This window comes from Macaca mulatta, chromosome 3 (genome assembly GCF_049350105.2).
Source record: "Macaca mulatta isolate MMU2019108-1 chromosome 3, T2T-MMU8v2.0, whole genome shotgun sequence".
NCBI lineage: Eukaryota > Metazoa > Chordata > Mammalia > Primates > Cercopithecidae > Macaca > Macaca mulatta.
In genome coordinates, this window is record NC_133408.1 from 49,483,896 (window position 1) to 49,506,069 (window position 22,174).

General features: G+C 51.2%; 1 protein-coding gene and 1 long non-coding RNA gene across 29 annotated transcripts in view; one reads left to right on the plus strand and one right to left on the minus strand.

The window, feature by feature from the left end:
• Window positions 1–22,174, plus strand: part of CUX1 (cut like homeobox 1) — a 472,306-nt gene that overhangs the window by 386,386 nt on the left and 63,746 nt on the right. For 8 of the 28 annotated variants that reach the window (XM_077994453.1, XM_077994462.1, XM_077994455.1 and 5 more), the window contains exons 16-20: window positions 1,179–1,244; window positions 2,453–2,554; window positions 3,745–4,586; window positions 6,830–6,995; window positions 7,552–7,608. In XM_077994453.1, coding sequence (XP_077850579.1) covers window positions 1,179–1,244; window positions 2,453–2,554; window positions 3,745–4,586; window positions 6,830–6,995; window positions 7,552–7,608 — 1,233 coding nt within the window. 28 annotated transcript variants of the gene reach the window in all.
• LOC144339805 (uncharacterized) lies at window positions 599–3,437 on the minus strand. Its single transcript, XR_013415181.1, has 2 exons — window positions 3,398–3,437; window positions 599–2,751 (listed from the first exon to the last, which is right to left on the minus strand). It is a non-coding gene; the product is annotated as an uncharacterized LOC144339805 (long non-coding RNA).

The following is a 22,174-nucleotide window of genomic DNA, read 5'->3' on the forward strand; positions in this document are numbered from 1 at the left end:
ATTGGCCTTGGGTGCTGGTCTCACTTTTGGGAGGAGCCCTTGCGTCCCCTCCAGCCCCATAGGACCATGTTGACTGGGCTCGATCATTGTGCAGAGCTGGTTCTGTAGGGAGAACACGTCACAGATGACACCCCCCATCTTCCCACCCCGCAAAAGAGGGCGTGTCCCATGGCCACCTTCCTTACATTGTTCATGGTCCATTAGTGATTTGTTTAGCATTATGAGTAAAACAGGCCTGGCTTGAGTAAAATACACAAAAAATTTTATTTAGGCACACTTTCTACCCCACCCTCTGTAAAAAGATAAAATGTCAGTCGCATTCATAATTTCAAAAATCCTAGCCGGGCATGGTAGCTCACGCCCATATAATCCCAGCAGTTTGGGAGGCTGAGGTGGACCGATCGCTTGAGTCCGGGAGTTCAAGACCAGCCTGGGCAATATAGATTTTGTAATCTTTTGATCTACAAAAAAATCAAAAGATTAGCCAGGGGTGGTGGCGTGTACCTGTGGTCCCAGCTACCTAAGAGGCTAAGGCAAGAGGATGACTTGAGCCCAGGAGGTGGAGGCTGCAGTGAGCCATGATTGAGCCACTGCACTCCAGCCTGGGCAACAGAGTGAGAACCTGCCTGAAATAAAAAAAAAAAAACAAGAAAGAAAGTTCCTTCTCTGTTTTAAGACCAGGGGAACAATGTGCCACATCAACAGAGCTATAGAGAGGTCATTTCATCAGACATATTTGAAACACCCTGAAATTTAGACTCAAACAGAGCAGGGAGATGTTTTGAACAGCATCAATTTGCACCAAGAACATGCAGTGTTTTATGAGGATGTTAACCGAAATTGAATGTCTTTGGATGATTAATGTGAGCTTTGTTCTGGGGGCTGGTGGGTGATCCTCCTTCAAGGCAGTCCTCCCTCCCGTGGACCTCCCTGGCCTTGATGCCGTAGGTCGCTACTTAGATTTCCCCCATCTCCTTTTGCAGCAGAGTCACGGCCTCTGCGGGCCAGTCAGCCAGGGAAGGGCCTCTCAGAAGATTCTAGAAACTCCCAAGTTGCACAGGCAGCCCTGAGCCCTTTCTTTAGCGACAGGCGGCTCAGATTTCATGTCACACAGCCCATATCGTCAACACCACCATTCCCCTGATTGTTTTGTTCTTACCACACTTGTTTTTCAACAGAGAATCCAGGCCAGAGCCTGAACAGACTATTTCAGGAAGTACCGAAACGAAGAAATGGGTCTGAAGGTATGTTGCAGGCAGGTGTTTTCTTTGCAGTCAGTCACCTAGGGAAGCAGCATGTCCTTAGCTGTGTATTTGGGTTAAAACTGTGCAGTGTGATTCTGGCCTGGAACCTGATGGAAAAACAGCTAGTAAGTATAAAACAAGGCACGGGTTCAAGCACACCCAGCCCCTTCCTCCCGAGCTGCCTGCCCTTTCCCAAGCGCAGGCAGAGGTGAGAAGAGGCATCACTAAGCTAAGCCCCCCCGAGTCTGAATCCCAGCCCACTTCAGATCCTAATTACCCGGTCCCCCATTTTTCTCAGACGCAGTTGAAAAAGTAACAGTGGTTGCTCTGAGAAAAGTCAGGTGACCCCATCAAATTAAATACTGCTGCTTCCTTGTATTTTTAACTCGGAAATACACTCAAGGTCCTACGGAACGAACGCATCCCAAATCGTCCCGGTGGCGTACTTGTTTTTAAATGGTGGTATACTTGTTTTGAATGCAGTGGTTCCTATTTAGGAAGGTAGTACGAAATTAAACTATCCGGGCAGCTTCCCGAAAGAGCTGGGGCCGGCCCCCGGGCCATAGTAGCTTCATTTCGTCTGCACATTTGCCTGCACAAACATCACCGTGTGGCCGAAAGAATCCATCCTCGCCCCTTAGGAATTTCTGCAGGCTCCTTTCCTCGTTTGTAAATTTTAAAAAGACATTATGGGATCATAGATGCGAACAATTTTTTAAGTTAAGTCTGTCTGTCTTCACCCTGTGCCTCTGAATGATTGACAGACAATCAGCCTCAAACCCTCCGCCCTCCTTTCCCGTTTATCCTGTGTGGGCCACCAGCCTCCAATAAACATCTAACCCCGACGAGAGTCAGTCCCAAGCCACAGCAGTTGCTTCTAAGTGACTCATGAGAAACGTTGCCTTTTAATCACCCACCTTTTATATATATGGATTAAATGATCGGTTCTCCAGGGCACTAACCCACGGGTGGTGTCCGGCTCTGGCAGAGTGACACTGGCCATAAGGTCAACTGAGCAGGAAATCCCTCCTGCCCGGTGTCGCTGTGAAGTTGCACTCACAGCAAACGCAGGCCACTGGGAGGCCACATCTGCCTCCTTGTGTCACCAGCCCCCACCCGGGGCTATATATCAGAATGACGTCTTCGCGCAGCGCTGCTTTCTGTCTGAGGTTTGGGTTTGATGTCATTGGCGCAACTTCTCCCCACAGGTAACATCACCACCCGGATCCGAGCCTCGGAGACTGGCTCTGATGAAGCCATCAAGTCCATCCTAGAGCAAGCCAAGCGGGAGCTCCAAGTGCAGAAAACTGGTACAGCTTCCGTTTCTTCACCCACTGTCTTCCAAACTTAATTAAGAGAATTGTCATGAGTGCTCTGGTCAGCAGTAATTAACTATTTTTTTTTTTAAGCAATAATGAACGCCTGTTCTCAAGCATTTAGGCACGTAGAGAGAAGCAGGTCTGTCTTTGTGATCTGTATTTGCCTAATAGTTACCTTTTTCTTTTTTCTGAGATGCAGTCTCGCTCTGTTGCCCAGGCTGGAGTGCAGTGGCACAATCTCAGCTCACTGCAACCTCTGCCTCCCAGTTTTAAGCTATTCCCCTGCCTCAGCCTCCCGAGTAGCTGGGACTATAGACATGTGCCACCACGCCCACTAATTTTTGTGTTTTAGTAGAGACGGGGTTTCACCACGTTGGCCAGGCTGGTCTCGAACTCCTGACCTCCAGTGATCCGCCCACCTCGGCCTCCCACAGTGCTGGGATTACAGGCATGAGCCACCACACCTGGCCCCTAGTTACAATTATTCACAGAAATTACACTCCTCAACTTTGACAGAACTACTTGCATTTCAGAATATAGCACAGGAAAATGAATACTAAGTATAAAAATTATCAGAGGCCAGGTGCGGTGGCTCACACCTATAATCCTGGCATTTTGGGAAGCTGATGGGGGAGGATGGCTTGAGTTCAGGAGTTTAAGACCAGCCTATGCAACATAGTGAGAGACCTTGTCTCTTAAAACACTAGCCAGGCATGGTGGCGTGCACCTGTGGTCCCAGCTACTTGGGAGGTTGAGCTGGGAGGATTGCTTGAGCCAGGGAGGTGGAGGTTACAGTGAGCCATGATCATGCCACTGCACTCTAGCCTGGGCAACAGAGCGAGATCCTGTCTCTAAAAAAAAAAAAAAAAAGAAATCCTCGGGGAAAGGAGCCCCAGGAGGGCACGTCAGGGAGCACTTTCACTGACACCCCCTTTGTCACCCTCTACATCTGTGTGTACCAAAGGCCACCAGGTCATCAAGCTGCAGCATCAGGCCCTGGCCCTTGGTTCAGACAAGATGCCTGAATGTTTCACTGACAGGGGCCATGCTGGGGAAATAGACGGTGTGGTCCTCCCAAATAACCCACACTTTGCAGTAGGTCAAGTTAGGATGAGAAGCATGTCCCCAGCTAAAGGGGGCCTCCCCTGCCACACTCTCACCCCTGTTTCTCCACGCAGCAGAGCCGGCCCAGCCTTCCTCCGCATCCGGCAGCGGGAACTCCGATGACGCCATCCGCTCCATCCTGCAGCAAGCCCGCCGGGAGATGGAGGCCCAGCAGGCCGCCCTCGACCCTGCCTTAAAGCAGGCACCGCTGTCCCAGAGTGACATCACCATCCTCACCCCCAAGCTTCTGTCCACCTCGCCCATGCCCACCGTGTCCAGCTACCCGCCTCTCGCCATCTCCCTGAAGAAGCCCTCCGCAGCTCCTGAGGCTGGTGCCTCTGCTCTGCCGAACCCCCCGGCCCTCAAAAAGGAGGCCCAGGACGCCCCCGGGCTGGATCCCCAGGGAGCCGCTGATTGTGCACAAGGGGTCCTGAGACAGGTGAAAAACGAAGTGGGCCGCAGCGGTGCCTGGAAGGACCACTGGTGGAGCGCGGTGCAGCCAGAGAGAAGAAACGCCGCCTCCTCCGAGGAGGCCAAGGCCGAAGAAACGGGCGGCGGGAAAGAGAAAGGTAGCGGTGGCAGCGGAGGTGGCAGCCAGCCTCGGGCCGAGCGCAGCCAGCTCCAGGGACCCTCGTCATCAGAGTACTGGAAGGAGTGGCCCAGTGCCGAGTCCCCATACTCCCAGAGCTCAGAGCTGAGTCTGACCGGGGCCAGCCGCAGCGAGACGCCGCAGAACAGCCCCCTGCCATCCTCCCCGATCGTGCCCATGTCCAAGCCCACCAAGCCCTCGGTCCCCCCGCTGACCCCTGAGCAGTACGAGGTCTACATGTACCAGGAGGTGGACACCATCGAGCTCACCCGGCAGGTTAAGGAGAAGCTGGCCAAGAACGGCATCTGCCAGAGAATCTTCGGAGAGAAGGTAAGGGATCTGATCTTGAAGCTTTGGTTCTCCCGTCTCTTCTCCTTGCTGAGGACCAAGTATCTATCCCAGAGTCTGTGACCCTCACCCATTTCAATTCACCCAAGAGCGGAGCATAAGGCATCCTCTGCTCCCAGACTTCCAAGGTGCAGCTGGTAAACATTCCAGCCCCGATTCCATTTGTCGAGCCCCGATTCCATTTGTCGAGCCCCGACTGCAGCCAGGTTCTGGGCTCAGCCTCTCACCTGTGTGCTGCCCTTTCAACCTCTCAGTTACGCTGGGAAGTAGACGATAAAATCCCCATTTGACCAGAAAGGACATCAAGGCTTGGGGACGTTAACTACTTGCCCCAAGCTGGCTGGCAGCCTAGTTCACATCTAGCTTTTGCTGCCAAGGGGGAAGCCGAGAGGCACCCCTGCAAGTTTCTTTGGCTAAAAAAGATCTGATCTGATCACATAGAGGGACCACCAGTACGCAGAGAGCCAAAAGGGACTTACTAGAAAAAGCTGCAGAGAGCATCATTGTTCCTTTCTGTGTAACTCTTGGATATTGTTCAGTCAGAGAGGTCAAGCAACCTGCCCAGGGACACACAGCTCGGGGATGGCCCAAGCAGGGTGGCCTGTGTTTCCCCATCATCCGTCCCTGGCTCAGGAAAGTGTAATCATGCATGGACAAGCTTCTAGGGCTTTCTGTTCTTGGCACTTTCCTGGTCACTGGGATTCAGGAGAATGAGGGTTAACTGCACCTGCCAAATCTAAAATAAACATCATGTCCTAGTATCATTTTATTTATTTATTTTTTGAGATTGGGTCTCACTCTGTTGCCCATGCTAGAGTGCAGCGACGCTATCTCGTCTCACTGCAACCTCTGCCTCCTGGGTTCAAGCGATTCTCCAGGTTCAAGCGATTCTCCTGCTTTAGCCTCCCGCGTAGCTGGGATTACGAGAGCCCACCACCACGCCCAGCTAATTTTTGTATTTTTAGTAGAGTCGAGATTTCACCATGTTGGCCAGGCTGGTCTCGAACTCCTGACCTCAAGTGATCTGCCTGCCTTGGCCTCCCAACCCCCTACCATTTTAGATTAGATTTAGATTAAATAATGGAGTGCTGAATAGAACGAGAAGCACCCCTCTCCCCTAAAAGGAAGGTGCCCTTCCTGAGGGAGCACGTGGCTGATCAGCAGGGGACAAATCTCCCTCCCCTGCTTGCCAAGCCAGGGTCCCTGCATGGTGCCGTCCCCGCACTCCCCGCCCTGCCTTCCACTCCGTGTTTGCCATATGCTGTGCTGTAAATCCGAGTGGTGTCCAATGGCGAACTTTGCCCTGATTTTGCAAAAGGTGAAGGGGGGCAACTAGAAATGAGGATGAGTATTTCAAGCCCCTTGAGATTTCTAGATCAGTGTTGTAAAAATACCATTTGAGAACATGGAAATAGACATTCGTGCTCATGCCTTAAATTTAGCAGACTTAATAGCACTGAACTTGTTTGGCCCGTGAGTGCAGTTTTATTCTGGAACTTGAGAACTTTTCAAAAGAGTGATCGGATGCAGCCCCTAAATATCCCAGGGCGGCATCTGTGTCCTGTGGGGGGTGTTTGTGCCTATACATATGTATGGCCATATGGGAGCATCAGAAAACTCGGGTGTGTACACGCAACTCAGCGATCATCTGCGGCGGACTGTCACTCCCAGGCCAGCTCCCCAGGTCCTACCAGCTCACCTCTGGGCCCCCACCTTTGATCAGGATGCGGTCAGAGCAAGCAGACCTTTCTAAATGCCGGCCTGGTTCTGTTTGCAGAGGACACCAGCTTCCCCGGTCCCACTGGCACCCACTGCCCCACCTCCAGAGGGGTCTTATCCCTGGCACCTTAGCCTTTCCCGGTGCCACCAGGTGAAGAGCAAGGTGCTTGTACACACCTCCTCCGCAGGGTGTCAGGGTGACAGGCCTGCTGTCTTGGCAGGATCAAGACCCTGGGATGAGACCCTCTTCCCTTCCTGGGAGCCAAGAGCTGTGGCTGTAACCATGGCTTGCCCAAAAGTCCTCCTGTGCCGGGGTCTCAGCCTACCATTGATCTTTAAACGTTTATTCCCTGCCCACAACCTGTCACTGCCACCAGGCCGCAGTTCTGCGCTCAGAAGTCAGCCCTAGACACGCCCTCTGTGTGTTGCATGTGCATTGCAGCAGTGTCTGTGGCGTCAGGCTAATACCCGGCACTGATGGCCGTGTGTGTTCGGTGCCATTCCAGGTGCTGGGCCTGTCCCAGGGCAGCGTCAGCGACATGCTGTCCCGACCGAAGCCATGGAGCAAGCTGACGCAGAAAGGCCGAGAACCCTTCATCCGGATGCAGCTCTGGCTGAACGGCGAGCTAGGCCAGGGTGTTCTACCCGTCCAGGGCCAGCAGCAAGGGCCAGGTAACAGGGGTCCTGCCAGAGGAGAGGGGCTGCCCCCACTGTAGCAAGGACCTGGTCACAGCAGCCCCACCTGGGCTGTGCCGAGAGGGAGGAGGGAACTCCACCCCAGGAGGTGGCCAGCCACGCTCCCCACCATGGGCTGGTGCTGGGGGACAGAACCGTCCCCTTCCTCCACAACCTGTCACCGTGGGACTGACTTTAGTGTTTAGGAGAGAAGATCGTGCCTAATTTTATCAGCAGCAGAAAACGAGTTACCAATTTTAAAAATGCTGTTTATACATAAATACAGGTAAAAGTCAAGTAGCTGAATCAGGGATTCAGGAAAGAAAGTCAGCCAAGGGTACTAAAGTGGGAGATGTCACAGGCAAAACCTTTCACCTTCTCCCAGCCCAGGGGCCTGGCTTTGCGACAGCAGCACCTCCCTGGCCCGCAGGTCCCGTGCTCGCCCCTCCCCAGGAGGAGTGGGAAGCCTCCCTGGGCCTTGCCACATGCAGTTAGGAAGTTTTAAGCCCTGGGCCGCGTTCCTTCCTTTAATTATAACCTTTTTCTACTTCAGTCCTCCACTCTGTGACGTCGCTCCAGGACCCGCTGCAGCAGGGCTGTGTGAGCTCAGGTAAGCAGCCAATTTCTGTTGGTTTTACATGAAATGTCTCACTGCCTTTTCTGTTGTCCCGTGCTCTGCTCTGTCCCGGGGAGACTCCAAGGGACCCCACGTTCTGGATTTGGGGAGCTGAAATATGGCATCCTGTCTGCAAACGGGGTCCCTCTCTGCGTCAGTACCTAATGGAGGGCGAGTCGACAGCGCACGGAGGGACCCTGCCAAGGTTTGCACACCCACTGTCATCCTTCGTCAGCCTAGAGCCTTGTGTTCAGGGCTGGGGTCTAAGTCAGAGACAGATTCCCCACTCGGGGGCTTACTGTCTGACAGGAAGGGACAAAGTATGGGCGCACATCCCTCTCCGGGTGTGGTCGTGTCAGGGGACTTCTTGTCTAACCGGAAGACATCTAGGCATCCTCTGAACAGGAAAATGGGGAGCTTGGACCTTGAACAGTGGGAAAGGTAGGGTAGCAGAAAGGAAATGGCCAGGAAACCCCTGAAGACAGCTCAGGTGTGAACGGATGAAGAGCTGGGGACTGAGATCAGAGCCCGGGAGCAGGTGGTAGCAGAGGGTGGTGGCTGCAGGCTGAGAAGCTCAGGCTCCTTTCTGTCTGCATTTCACAGCCTTGAGGTCTCCAACCAGACTTGTTCTCTTTGCCACACGGTGCCTGGACACAGCCCGTCCAAGCTGACCCATGGCTACGGCTCCTAGGCTCCCTCCTGCGCCCCCCGCTTCCCATCTCATGCGCCGATCCCACACTTGGAGCTGAGCTTTTTACAGCCAGCTTTTAGGAACAGCCAGCACTGTGAGCTGGTCCTCTTTTTCCCTTTCTGTATTTTTCTAAACATGTTGATTCGTCTCCATATCCCATTGATTCATTGAAAACACAAACAAAGCTAACAGGAGCACGAAGCCCGCCAGCTTGCCGCGAGCTCCACGAGGGGGAATGTGTGTAGCACAGGGAACAGCTGTGTGGCAGTGGCTGCTGCTTCTGCAAGAGCCCAAACCCTCACACAGATGCAGCCGGAGCGCCTCGGTGGCATCTCAGTCCCCAGTTGAGAGTTCTGCGTGTTTTCCGTGTTTGATTTGATTCTGACCAACGTAGGGGTCAGGAGGCTGCATCTCACCGCGCCGTGGGTCTTCTTGGCTGGACATCTAGGTAGAGCGGGCGTCCATCGGAAGAAGGGATCACTCATTCTGGCTTGGCCAATTTAATTAGAAAGTACCAAGAACTAATCCAGCACTGGCTCGAGTTCAGAATACTTGACGGGAAATAATGGATGTAGCTGTTTGTGCTGGAGTTTTACGGACGTCTGCGTGGAAAGTTAGCCTTGACCCCCTGCTCTAACAGGAAGTTGGCCTTCTTTAAACTCATGAGAGTATTTGAGTCCATTGAGGCAGGACTGAACTTGGCAGAAAGTGACTAATGTTTTCTAGATCAAAACCACTCGTTAGACCGGGTGCAGTGGCTCACGCCTGTAATCCCATCAGTTTGGGAGGCCGAGGCGGGTGCATCACCTGAGGTCAGGAGTTTAAGACCAGCCTGACCAACGTGGTGAAACCCCATCTCTACTAAAAATACAAAAAAATTAGCTGGGTGTGGTAGTGGGAGCCTGTAATCCCAGGTACTCGGGAGGCTGAGGCAGAGTTGCTTGAACCCAGGAGGTGGAGGTTGCAGTGAGCTGAGATCGTACCACTGCACTCCGGCCTGGGTGACAGAGTGCGACTCCATCTCAAAAACAAAAAAAAACAAAAAACCCCTTGTCCTACATAAAACAGGAAGTCTCCCTTGGTGCCATCCCTGCTGGCATCAGATCGATTCCAGAAGCAATTTCTCCTTGACAGAACAAATCCTAGAAGAATGACGTTTTACTTTGTATTGTAACAGATCATCGCCACTGTGCTGGAACGTCCCTACAACAGTCACGTGTCAAACCCAAGAAAAACACACTAGGCTCTAAGAGGAATGTAAATGATATTTGTAAGATACCAGTTGACTTTACAGAATAAAGTCAGTTAAGACTCCTGGGCAGTCTCGCAGATTGGAAGCAGGAGATAGAAAAAGGCAATGAGCCCCTGGATGAAATGGAACAGGGTATGGAGGTTGCCAGTGGTTTTTGTGAAGAGGCAGCAAATGGATGTATCTCCCCCACCCCGCTTCCATGTCATTCCAGTGAGAGGGGAGGTGAAGCACATATCACCGACCCAACACCCTGAAGTCATAGGAAAGCAGCAGCAGAAGCAAAAATCATGGTCATAGGAAAGCCAGCAGCAGAAGCAAAAATAATGCTGACTAGGGAAAAAAAATGGAAAAAGATTTCTTATATTGCAGGAAAATTTTTTCTTTTTTTTTTTTTTTTTAAGACGGAGTCTCTCTCTGTTACCCAGGCTGGAGTGCAGTGATGCAATCTCAGCTCACTACAACCTCCACCCCCCAGGTTCAAGTGATTCTCCTGCCTCAGCCTCCCGAGTAGCTGGGAATACAGGTACCCACCACCACGCCCAGCTAATTTTTGTAGTTTTAGTAGTGACAGAGTTTCACCATGTTGGCCAGGCCAGTCTCGAACTCCTGACCTCAGGTGATTTCCCCCACCTCAGCTTCCCAAAGTGCTGGGATTACAGGCGTTAGCTACTGCGCCTGGCCAGGAAAATTTTTTTAAATTGTATAGCGTAATGACGGCTAAGTAAAAATATTTCTCTGGACCAGCAGGACTAGGAGGGCTTTGCCAGAAAGAAAAGAGATTATCATATGGCTTTCCTCTTCTGAGTCTTTACTGTCAGAGGTTACTTTTCAAGGGAGTTTCACACGGTGGCTCACATCTGTAATCCTAGCACTTTGGGAAGCCAAGGTAGACAGGTCGCCGGAGCTTAGGGGTTCAAGACCAGCCTGGGCAACATGGTGAAACCCTATCTCTACAAAAAATGCAAAATTAGCCAGGTGTGGTGGCATACACCTGTAGTTCCAGCTACTTGGGGGACTGAGACGGGAGGATTGCTTGAGCCTGGGAGGTCGAGGCTGGAGTAAGTCAAGATCACGCCACTGCACTCCAGGCTGGGTGACAGAGGGAGACCCTGTCTCAAAATAATAATAATAATAATAAAAATTTTTAAAGCTATGTTTGCAGTATACAGAGTGTGTGTGTATGTGTGTGTGTGTGTGTTGGAGTCTCACTCTGTCGCCCAGGCTAGAGCGCAGTGGCACAATCTCAGCTCACTGCAACCTCCGCCTCCTGAGTTCAAGCGATTCTCCTGCCTCAGCCTCCCAAGTAGCTGGGACTACAGGTGCGTGCCACCACACCTGGCGATCCACCCACCTCAGCTTCCCAAAGTACTGGGATTATAGGCATGAGCCACTGTGCCCCGCCCAGTATATGGAATTTAATTTAGAAAAATAGAGTTGCTTTCTAACAGTGGTTTTTAGTAAATCCTTAGGATGGGTGACATGAGAAACTCTAGAATCTTCCTTGACAGTGTCTCTGCGGAAACTTCCCTGAAGCAGGGGAGTGAGCCTCTGTCCTAAGATTGCTGCAGGATTCCGATTCCCTGTTCTTCCCATGGCTACCCCAGAATCCTCAAGAGGCTCACAGACCCAAAAGATGCTCCCTCCATTGTCTGCCTTGAGTAGCTCGCCGTGGTAGAACCAGTGTCTGCAGGAAGGTCATTGCAGGCCCGTCTTGGCTTCTTCCTGAAAGTCGGTGAGAAACGCTCAGTGCTTGAAATTCCGGGCCTCCAAGATGGACTGGCGGGTGGTTTTCCCTCCCAGGTAGGCAGGGACTTTGGACAACTTGCTTAGCCAGCCACAGCCCTGCAGTAAGGGAAACAGGCTTACAGCGGAGTCCGTGGGGGCGGATGGCTCTGTGCTGTGTGCTCGGTTACCATGGCGATCAGGTGCCCTGCGCCAGAGTGGCCTCGCCCATCTGAACAGCAAGCTGCTGGCCCAGGAGTCTGTTTTCTTTTCCTCACTGAAGAGCTGCCGTCAGCGTCTTCCTGCTGGGCTCTATTGCCCTGTCTGTCCCTCCATTTTCCTTAATGACTTAGGCACCAAATTTGCCAAAAAGGAGAGAGAAACTGACGTTTCATTCACATCATTACTTTTTCCTCTTGGCGGATACAACAGGTTCTGAATGTTCCTCTAAGAATCCAAGCATGGGGGTGACAGCCTTGGGCATTAAGGAAATTTGATGCCATTTTTAAGCAGCAGCGTCACTAGTGACCCGCCACTTTTTCTTAGACGCTGTTGAGGCCTTGAAAAGGCGTAAGGTGATAGGTTCCATGCCGGTCATGAGTAACTTCTTTTTAAGAAAAACGGTTTTTAAAAGACAAATCTTCAGATCAGTTACCTGTTCACAGGTTTTCTGGTGCGTCTTAACTTTCTACAAATATTTTTGTGTTGGCTTCTTGCAAATTGCTCAGCGCCTTGGGGTCTAAAGGGGGGCGTAGTTATAACCAGAGTCATCTTTGATCTAATTTGGAAAACTTCATTTCAAGATGGAGTTGCAAGTGGTCCTCAGGGACTGATTCTGCAGGCCCTTTTGTCTGTTCGTCATTCCAGGCGTCATCCCTCATTCCTGGACCTCACACTACTTAACCATAGCAAATGTTCATAGAGGAGAAGGTAGGGGCTCTTTAAGGCTTGTTTGCTCAGAGTGTGGCCTTCTTATCATTTAGCAATTTATCTTACTCTATTTTTTGTTTATTTTTTATAGATAGATGGGGACTCACTCTGTTGCCCAGTCTGGAGTGCAGTGACATGATCACTGCTCAATACAGCCTCAACCTCTCAGGCTCAAACAATCCTCTCTCCTCAGCCTCCTGAGTAGCTGGGATTTACAGACACTGTCCACCACACTCAGCTAATTTTTTTGTAGAAGTGGGGTCTCTTTTTTATTCTTTCCTTTTTTTTTTTTGTTTTTATTTTTGTTTTTGTTTTTTGAGATAGAGTCTCGCTCTGTCACCTGGGCTGGAGTGCACTGGCGCAATCTCCGCTCACTGCAACCTACACCTCCTGGGTTCAAGCAGTTCTCCTTCCTCATCCTCCCAAGTAGCTGGGATTACAGGCACCCGCCACCACACCCGGCTAATTTTTGTATTTTTAGTAGAAATGGGGTTTCGCCATGTTGGCGAGGCTGGTCTTGAACTCCTGACCTCAGGTGATCCACCCACCTCGGCCTCCCAAAGTGCTGGGATTACAGGTGTGAGTCACCACACCCGGCCTTTTTTATTCTTTATTTCCAATACCCAAGTAAGCTGGAGAAGTAGGGGGTCTCTGTTGCCAGGGCTGGTATCAAACTCCTGGCCTCCCAAAGCGCTGGGATTACTGATACGAGCCTCCACACCTGGCCACTTTGTAACTTTTTAATGTGGGAGCGTTTCATTGCTGTGGCCAACAAGCTGTTACATCTGCATTCACACTGGCTTCTAGTGTATTATGGCTATCCAGGTGGAAGGATGGTCCCCTGCCCTTGGCTGAATCGTAAAATTCCCGGCTCTTTCCTGGCGTGTTAGAAATGATGGGTTCCAAGCCTTCTCTGCTGCCTGTTGCTGTTCCCAGTCAGCCAACAGAGTATCAGTTGCCTCTTTGAGAAGACAGCTGCTGTGGTCTGTCTCTAACGTGGGTGGTCCGATGTGTGTCCCTCTTTGACGTGAAGCCCACAGGGCTGTGGGCTGTCCATGACCTTGTACAACCAGGAGATCCCCTATCGCGGTCAGGTCCACATTCCTTTTGAATGTGCATGTGTGTCATGGTCATGGCTCTTAGCTGGTCCCCAGCAGATAGCCAGGAACATGTGTCCAGGGCTCATGAGCTTTAAACTCTGCTGTAAGATTCTAAAGCAGTGTCCTTGATAAGCAGCCGGTTCTCCCATCCCATGTTCATGGCTAACACTCAGTGTTGCGAGCATGTGGATTGCATGTTCATAGGGACAGGAGGGGCTGATTGCACCCCCTGGAAATTCCATGGCACTGTCTGAAGCAGGCAGGAGCCAGGCACAGTGACTCACACTTGTAATCCCAGCCCCTTGGGAGGCTGAGGTGGGTGGATCACTTGAGGTCAGAAGTTTGAGACCAGCCTGGCCAACCTGGTGAAACCCAGTTTCTACTAAAAATATAAAAATAAGCCAGGCATGGTGGTGTGCGCCTGTGATCCCTGCTACTCAGGAGGCTGAGGCAAGAATATCACTTGAAGCTGGGAGGTGGAGGCTGCAGTGAGCAGTGACAGCACCATTGCACTGCAGCCTAGGTAACGAAGCGAGACCCTGTCCCCCTACAGAAAAAGATTACCTCTTCCGCTGGAGGCATTAAAGAATCAGCTTTTCAGCCAGGCGCAGTGGCTCACACCTGTAATCCCAGCATTTTGGGAGGCCAAGGCGGGCGGATCACCTGAGGTCAGGAGTTTAAGATCAGCCTGGCCAACATGGCGAAACCCCGTCTCTAGTAAAAATACAAAAAATAGCTGGGTGTGGTGGTGCAGGGCAAATCTGTAGTCCCAGCTACTCGGGAGGCTGAGGCAGGAGAATCGCTTGAACCCGGGAGACCGAGGTTGCAGTGAGCCAAGATCACACCACTGCACTCCAGCCGGGCGACAAGAGCAAAACTCCATCTCAAAAAAAAAAAACAAAAAAAACTCAACGTGATCTCGGCTGAGCTAAGATAAAACAGGACTGGCTGTGCCACCGTGAACCCTTCCAGAGACAGGTGAGGCAGGCTGCGCGGGGGCAGCGCGGGAAGTCCCAGCTGATGAGATGAGGCTGGGGGACCACCCCGAGAGCCACAGGAGGAAGGGCACATGCGCTTCTCAGAAGTTCCTTGATGTGTGACGTGTCAGGATCACTCGGAGACCTTGCCGGAAAGCCCCTTTGTCACTGTGTATGACCTGCTTGTTCAGTTCCCCAATCCCCTCCAGATGCTTGTGGGATTCACGATGGGGGTTGGCCACATGTTACTGGAACCAGCACCCTGTGACATTTATGCAGGAGAACACGGGCGTGTGGAGGGCCTTTTGTTCCTGGGACAGCCCAGCCTGGGGGACCCTGCACACACAGATCCTGCACAGATGCCCCAGGCAGCCAGTGGTGAGTACCATAGCCCACTTTAGGTTTTGTTTCAAAGCAACAAACGTTGCTATCAAGGGAGCAAGGCGGCCTACGCAGGCTGCCAGCACCACCCCAGCACCCTGCAGTCCCACCTCCCAGCACCACCCATCACACCCCCTTGGGGAAGGCTTTGCCAGAACTCGGCCCCCAAAGTCTCTGTTCCTAGAGCAGAATTTGTCCCTGTACCTCACCCAAAGAGAGGGGAGAAGTCATAGCCCAGAGTCACCGATTTATTTGACTTTTTTGTTTTTATAATGATTTGCAGGATTTTTTCCAAGAAGTAAAATGCACCATAGTTACAAAATGCAAGCATTCAAACTTACAATTTTTTTTTAAGAAATCAGTCACCAGCCCTCCCTCATCCTCCTCTCACACACCCCCAACCCCCCACCCCGCCACCATCCCCAGTTTCTCATGTGCCCTTCAGGACAGTCATGCATCTAAATATTTATTCCACACAGACGGGGGCCGTGCAGGCCTCAAAAAGGCCATGTGCCTTGCTTTTCTCCCTTAGTAACACACCATGGGGACCTTCCTCCATCAGCATGTGGAGGATTTTCTCTTTCTGTGTGTGCGTGTGTGAGACGGAGTCTCGCTCTGTCACCCAGGCTGGAGTGCAGTGGCACGATCTCGGCTCACTGCAGCCTCCGCCTCCCGAGTTCAAGCAATTCTCCTGCCTCAGCCCCCAAGTAGCTGGGATTACAGGTGTGCGCCTCCGCACCCGACTAATTTTTTGTATTTAGTATAGACGGGGTTTCACCATGTGGCTCAGGCTGGTCTCGAACTCCTGACCTCAGGTGATCCACCAGCCTCAGCCTCCCAAAGTGCTGGGGTTACAAGTGTGCACCACCACGCCCGGCCAGATGTCTGCCTTTAAAACAGAATCTGGTCACATCTTCCCACCTCCTTTGGTGGAGATTGTCCCTTGCAGATGGTGCCGGGTGCTCCTGGCACCCCAGTCCCCTGAGACGTGATCTGCATGTGCCTTTCCAAAGTCTCACCTTCTACAAAATGCTGTTCCATCCTTGGAAGCTGTCCGTTCATTGACCAGTTCCTTAAAGTGGACACGAAACCTTGAGCTTCCAGAGTAAGACTATAGGGTCTAGGTCACTGCTCAGGCCATTTGGGGCCAAGCTAGTATGGAACCAGGCCAACTAAGCTGGAAACAGCCGGCAAGGTTGAGGGGTCACATAACTCTCATTCTTCCCATCGCTTTCCCTGGACCCTCCGTCCTGGTGCTCCCTGGCTTCCCCTTCTGAAAAGGCCCAGCAGGCCCAGCCTGGCTTATAGACACATCCCGTTCTCTCCCCTTCAGGCTTTCCATAGAAAACAGAATTTACAGCACATTGGGCATTCAGTACAAGAGGCAAAAATAGGTCATAGGAGCAAATGAGGACTTCAGTTTTCAGTGGTTGAATTCTAGGGAAGGAATGAAAAAGCTTAAATGCCTAGAAACCCTCAGGTGATTGCAAAAAGGGGATGGGAATAAAACAAGGGAGTCCACGTGCTGGCATGGACTCTGTGCCACTTACAGAGCTGATGTCCTTAATCCGTAATCAATAAGTGAGGCCAGGCACAGTGGCTCACGCCTGTAGTCTCAGCACTTTGGGAGGATGAGGCAGGTGGATCACCTGAGGTCAGGAGTTCAAGACCGGCCTGGCCAACATGGCGAAACCCTGTTTCTACTAAAAATACAGAAAAAATTAGCCGGGCGTGGTGGCGGATGCCTGTATTCCCAGCTACTCGGGAGGCTGAAGCAGGAGAGTAACTTGAACCTGGAGGTGGATGCAGTGAGCCGAGATGGCGTCACAGTGGCACTCCAGCCTGGGCAACAAGAACAAAACTTCATCTCCAAAAATAATAATAATAATAATAAGTGGAAACAGTTCCCTCCTCTTATGGATGGAATAAACCAAGACTCAGAGATAAGAGGTGATTTGCCCCAGTCAAGAAAGTGGTGGCCAGGCACAGTGGCTGATGCCTGTAATCCCAACACTTTGGGAGGCCAAGACAGAAGGATCGCTTGAGTCCAGGAATTTGAGACCAGCCTGAGCAACATAGCAAGACCCCATCTCTACAGGAAATTTAAAATGTAGCCGAGCATGGTGGTGCGCGCCTGTAGTCCTAGCTACTCAGGAGGCTGAGGCAGGAGGATTGCCTGAGCCCAGGAGTTGAATCAGCAAATCAGTGACAACATGGAAGCCACGTTTACAAGGTTTGGCTGTTGGAAAATGTATAATCCACCTGGCCTGGGCTGCATGGAGTGTCCATACTCCTTTGAAACCTCTTCTGGTCTAAATTCAGTGAACCTATACACAATGGCTTGAGGTCCTGTCCCTGCTACGGGGCAACCCTGCCTTTCAGCTGTCACGGCCCCCGGAGCCATGCCAACACCCAGGCCCCAGCCCCATGCAGACTGGCCCAAGGGACCTGCCAGGCTCCCGGGGAGGATAAGGAGGGGAGTTTCTTAATGGCATTGCCCTGGATAGAATGGGAGCCAGGCAGGAGGCTTCCATCGGGGCCTCCTCTAGATTTTGTGTTTCCTTCTTCCCTTTGGAACTGGATTCCTAAATATAGCCCCAGTCTGAATTGGCAGATGTTGGGTTTGTCCTTTCCACGAGGGCCAAAATTAGTCTGTCATTTGGCACCTAAATAAAGCAGCCAAACTGCCTTTAAACCAACTTTGCAATTAAGAGGTAGTTGGAACATTCTATTTGATAAGGAAAGTTTTATGGATGCCTTAGCAGCACCTCTGAACCCAGGAGGCTGAGGAGAGAGGACACCCGGGCCCCAGAGGGGCACTCCTTCCCCGCCATCAGGCCTTCTCATTCCAGAGTTAAGGTCAGTTTTGTTTCACGTGGCTTAAAACACCTCGTGAATGTGGAAAAGAGAATCAGTGCTCCCCAGAAATAGCACTCCGAGCGCACGGCAGCGGTTACTCCAACTGATTTATTTATTTATTTATTTATTTATTTATTTATTTATTTATTTATTTTTTGCAAGCAAAGAAAAATCTGTCCAGAGTGCCTGGAGCTGGGTTAGTGCAGGGACTCCCCAGGGGCAGGAGAAAGATGTTATAATCAATTATCACATCATAACACTGATGTATGATAATTACTGAGTGTTTCTCCTGAGATAGTGCAGCATTTGGCTGGGATGCCGCTCTTTCACGGTCCACTGCCTGATTAATATGCAAATAATAGGCTGATTGCATGATGAATGCAGAAATGAGTTCGCTGATAACGTGAGCACCGAAGCGGGAAGATGATAAATTACTTTTACTGACTGTCCTACATTAAGTACCCTTTCTCAACAATTTCATCACAAATTAAGTAAAGCAGTATGGAGAGATTAGGAGGACGTGTAAAATAATGTACCTTAATGGTTTTTCTAATACCGTCGCGGAAGACGGAAATGTCAGCTTGGTTCTGCCCGGTGCTGCCCTGGGTCTTTGTAGGGCTAAGTGAGTTCACTCACCTGGGCATTGAGTGGAAGACAGGAGGCAGCCCACCACACCGGCGTGTTCCACGGGCGGTGATCAGCCATGGATTCTCTGAGGAACGTTCCATTGCAGCCCATCCATTGCAACCCCGCACACTGGGCCAACAGGCAGCATCATGGAAGGAGGAGGACAGGCTGTTCTCAGGGCAGACGCAGCATCCTCCCCACAGATGGGCACCCCCAAGCCTGCTGTCCACCATGTGCCTGCGGGAAAGGAGCATTTCTGGGCTGCAGGCCTGGAAGACTCGAAAGAAAACAATATTTAAGACCTCGTGCCTGGGCACAGTGGCTCACGCCTGTAATCTCAGCACTTTGGGAGGCTGCGGCAGGAGCCAGGAGTTTGAGGCCAGGAGTTTGAAAGCAGCCTGGACAACATGGGGAAATCCCATCTCTACAAAAAATACAGAAATTAGCCAGGCATGGTGGTGTGTGCATCTGTAGTCTATAGTTTCAGCTACTTGGGAGGCTGAGCGGGGAGGATCATTGGTGGAGGTTACAGTGAGCCGAGATCACTCCAGCCTGGGCAACAGAGCAACACCCCATCTCAAAAAACATAAACAAAAAAAGACCTCCTTGACCTCTTTTTAGCTCTTCCAAGTCTCGGAAATCTGGAAAAATTAATTTCACTATTAGAATGGCAATGGGCACACCGGCCAGAGAGCATGACTTGGTAAAAGGAACAGATAGGTTTGCCCAAAGCCAGAATTGAACCCTTGAGAAAAAGAGGGTACACACACACACACACACACACACACACACACACACATATTCTGTCTCCCTCACACACACACTCGCACAGTGATTAATCTTTGATTACAGCAAAGCAATTTAACCAGAGGCTTTGTTTTTTCCCATCTTAGTAATATATATTTAGACTGTTTGTATGACATACATTTTGTCTTAATGCACAGGGACGCATTGATAAGTGTTCGTACACACAGCTGGCTTGGTAATAAGGTTATTGAAGGTAATTTGAAAGCATCATTTCTAAATCAGTATGGATCTGCAGAAAAGCCGGAACAAGGCGAGCCTGTGCCCCTGAAGCAGGGCCATCTGTGTCACCCAGTGTCCCTTCAGCAATCTGGCCAGACTGTGAGTTCACTACCAAAATTGAATTGTAATTTAAGTAGGGTTTTTAATTTTTAATATCTTCAAGCTCTGCTTTTGATATGCTTATTTCCTTAAGAGCTTATAAAAGATACACAAGCCAAATGAGCCCGGAAGGAAAGTGAGTTTCCATTCCGAATCCCCGGCAGGTCCCCTCCCGGCCTGCGGGTGAGCTCTGGTTCTGCGCAGGTTCCCACCAGCCACAGGGCCTCATCACCTCTGCAGCTTCGTCCTTGCGCATTTCAGGCCAACACAGAATTTCTAAGATCATTTCTCCCCAGCGTACCTTCCCATGTTGGGGAGATGAAAGAGGAGAGTAGAAAACCATCCCAGAGGGAGGGAGGCTCTGGATGGCACGATGGCGTCTAGAGGGAGAGAAGCTCTGGATGGACACGATGGCGTTTAGAGGGAAGGAGGCTCTGGATGGTCACAATGATGTCTAGAGGGAGGGAGGCTCTGGATGGACACGATGGCGTCTAGAGGGAGGGAGGCTCTGGATGGACGCAATGGTGTCTCCTCTAGTTGGAGGAGCTCATGGTTAACTTCTCAGAACAAGTTCTCACTCTCTTGGCAGCAGAGGCCTGTTACACCCCTGTGCTGTGGCCAGGACCATGCTGCCCGCACAGCTGTACCTCCAGACCCTGCTCTGGCACTGCTCTCCCCAGAAACACCCTCTTCCTAGACTCTGAGTGACCCGCTTAGTGACATCGGCCTCCCACTTTGGTTACCAGATATGGGGGCGCAGGGTCTGCCTTGCTTATGGCTGTACCCCCACCACCTGGCACATGGAGGGTTTCCCTATTGTGGAAGGCACAGGTCCCATCTTCGAGCAACTTGGAAGTCAGTTTTGGGGAGGTAAAATACAAATCGCACAAGTTAAACAACCTTGCTCTAATTGAAACAGGTTTTCTTTGGGGCCAGATATGGTGGCTCATGCCTGTAATCCCAGCACTTTGGGAGGCCAAGGCAGGAGGATCACTTGAGCCCAGGAGTTCAAGACCAGCCTGGGCAACATAGTGAGACCCTATCTCAACAAATAATAATTATAGTAAATTAGCTGGAATGGTGGGATGTGCTTGTAGTCCCAGCTGCTCAGGAGGCCGGGACAGAGGGATTGCTTGAGCCCAGGAGGTCGATGCTGTAGTGAGCAGTGATTACGCCACTGCACTCCAGCCCAGGCAACAGGGTGAGACCATATCTAAAAAAAAAAAAAAGAAAGAAAAAAAGGGAGAAAGAATTTCGGCTCCCATGTCATTATAAGAGTTTCTTGAGCAAACCTAAAAATATATATTGTTGGCCAGACACGGTGGCTCATGCCTGTAATCCTAGCACTTTGGGAGGCTGAGGCAGGAAGATCACTAGAGTCCAGGAGTTCAAGACCAGCTTGGGCAACATAGTGAGGCCCCCATCTCCACAAAAAATTAAAAATAACCAGGCATGGTGGCGCACACCTGTTGTTACAGCTACTCAGGAGGCAGGGGCGGGAAGATCACTTGAACCCGGGAGGCAGAGGCTGCAGTGAGGCAAGATTGCACCATTGCACTCCAGCCTGGACAACAGAGCAAGATGCTGCCTCAAAAAAAAAAAAAAAAAATACACACACACACACACTATGGCTATATAGTTGGCACACAGACACACCCCAGCACCTACTAGGTACCAGCGACTTTGAGTTCATCTTATCCTTTCTTTAGTCCCTGCAGAGGGTGGGGGGGGGTGTGTGTGTGAAAGAGAGAGAGAGATCGTTGCTGTTCCATTTTATAGAAGAAACTGGCACCCACTGGTTGAGTGGGGGGGGGCATTGATCTTTCCTAGAGTGGAGCAGAGCTACCACCCATCCCCTCTGGTTCCTCTGAGGGATCTTCCCACCCACTCCAACCCTTTTCAACCCCCACCTCTCCCCGCCCACCCCGGCCCCACCGCTTACAGACTCTTTCTCAGGTTCTTTCTGCTATTGAAAAACAGTGATTTGATAGATTTGGGGCTGGCAAGGGATGTGCCCAAAGCTTGATGCTGCCACTTGTATGGGCACAGACCTTCCTGGGGGCAGAAGGCCATCCCGGGACCCTGGGGAATTGGACCTTCGCGTCCCGCCGCTGGCATCAGGCACAGCTGCTCACCCTCTTGGAAATAAAGCCATTTTGTAGGTTGGCCACACTGGGTATGTCTCTGATATTCCTCAGTATGTTGTTGGGCTACTTTTGTTTCTTTCGTGGTAGGGAAATGTCCAGTGGCCTAGGAAGGAGTTGTGGAAAGCTCATGAGTATCTTTGTGACATCTGCTAAAGTTGCTGCATATTGTGTTTCAAGCTCTTGTTAATCAGTCAAGATGCCAGTCTTACTCAGAAGAAGAGTACTCTGGGTTTTTATATGGGCTGTGTCTAATGGAGACGGAGAATGTTCCGGTGGAGATCCAGCAGGGCTGTGAGCTTCTGCTGCTGGATTCAGAAGCAAGGCTTGGGAACCGAGGAGCCTAGCATCACTGCCACAGCCGAGGAAAGCCTTGGTTTTCAGAAATTTTGGAGCTGGTCATGCAAGTGTGTCTCATGTTTGTGGTATGACCCTGTATGACCAAAATACAGGAGGCCAGGGCCAGACGCGGTGACTCACACCTGTAATCCCAGCACTTTGGGAGGCTGAGGCAGGCAGATCATTTGAGGTCAGGAGTTCGAGGCCAGCCTGGCCAACATGGTGAAACCCCATCTCTACTAAAAATACAAAAATTATCTGGGCGTGGTGGCGCACACCTGTAATCCCAGCTACTCAGGAGGCTGAGGCAGGAGAATCACTTGAACCCGGGAGGCGGAGGTTGCAGTGAGCCGAGATCGCACCACTGCACTCCAGCCTGGCAACAGAGACAAAGAACAAACAAATAGGAGGCC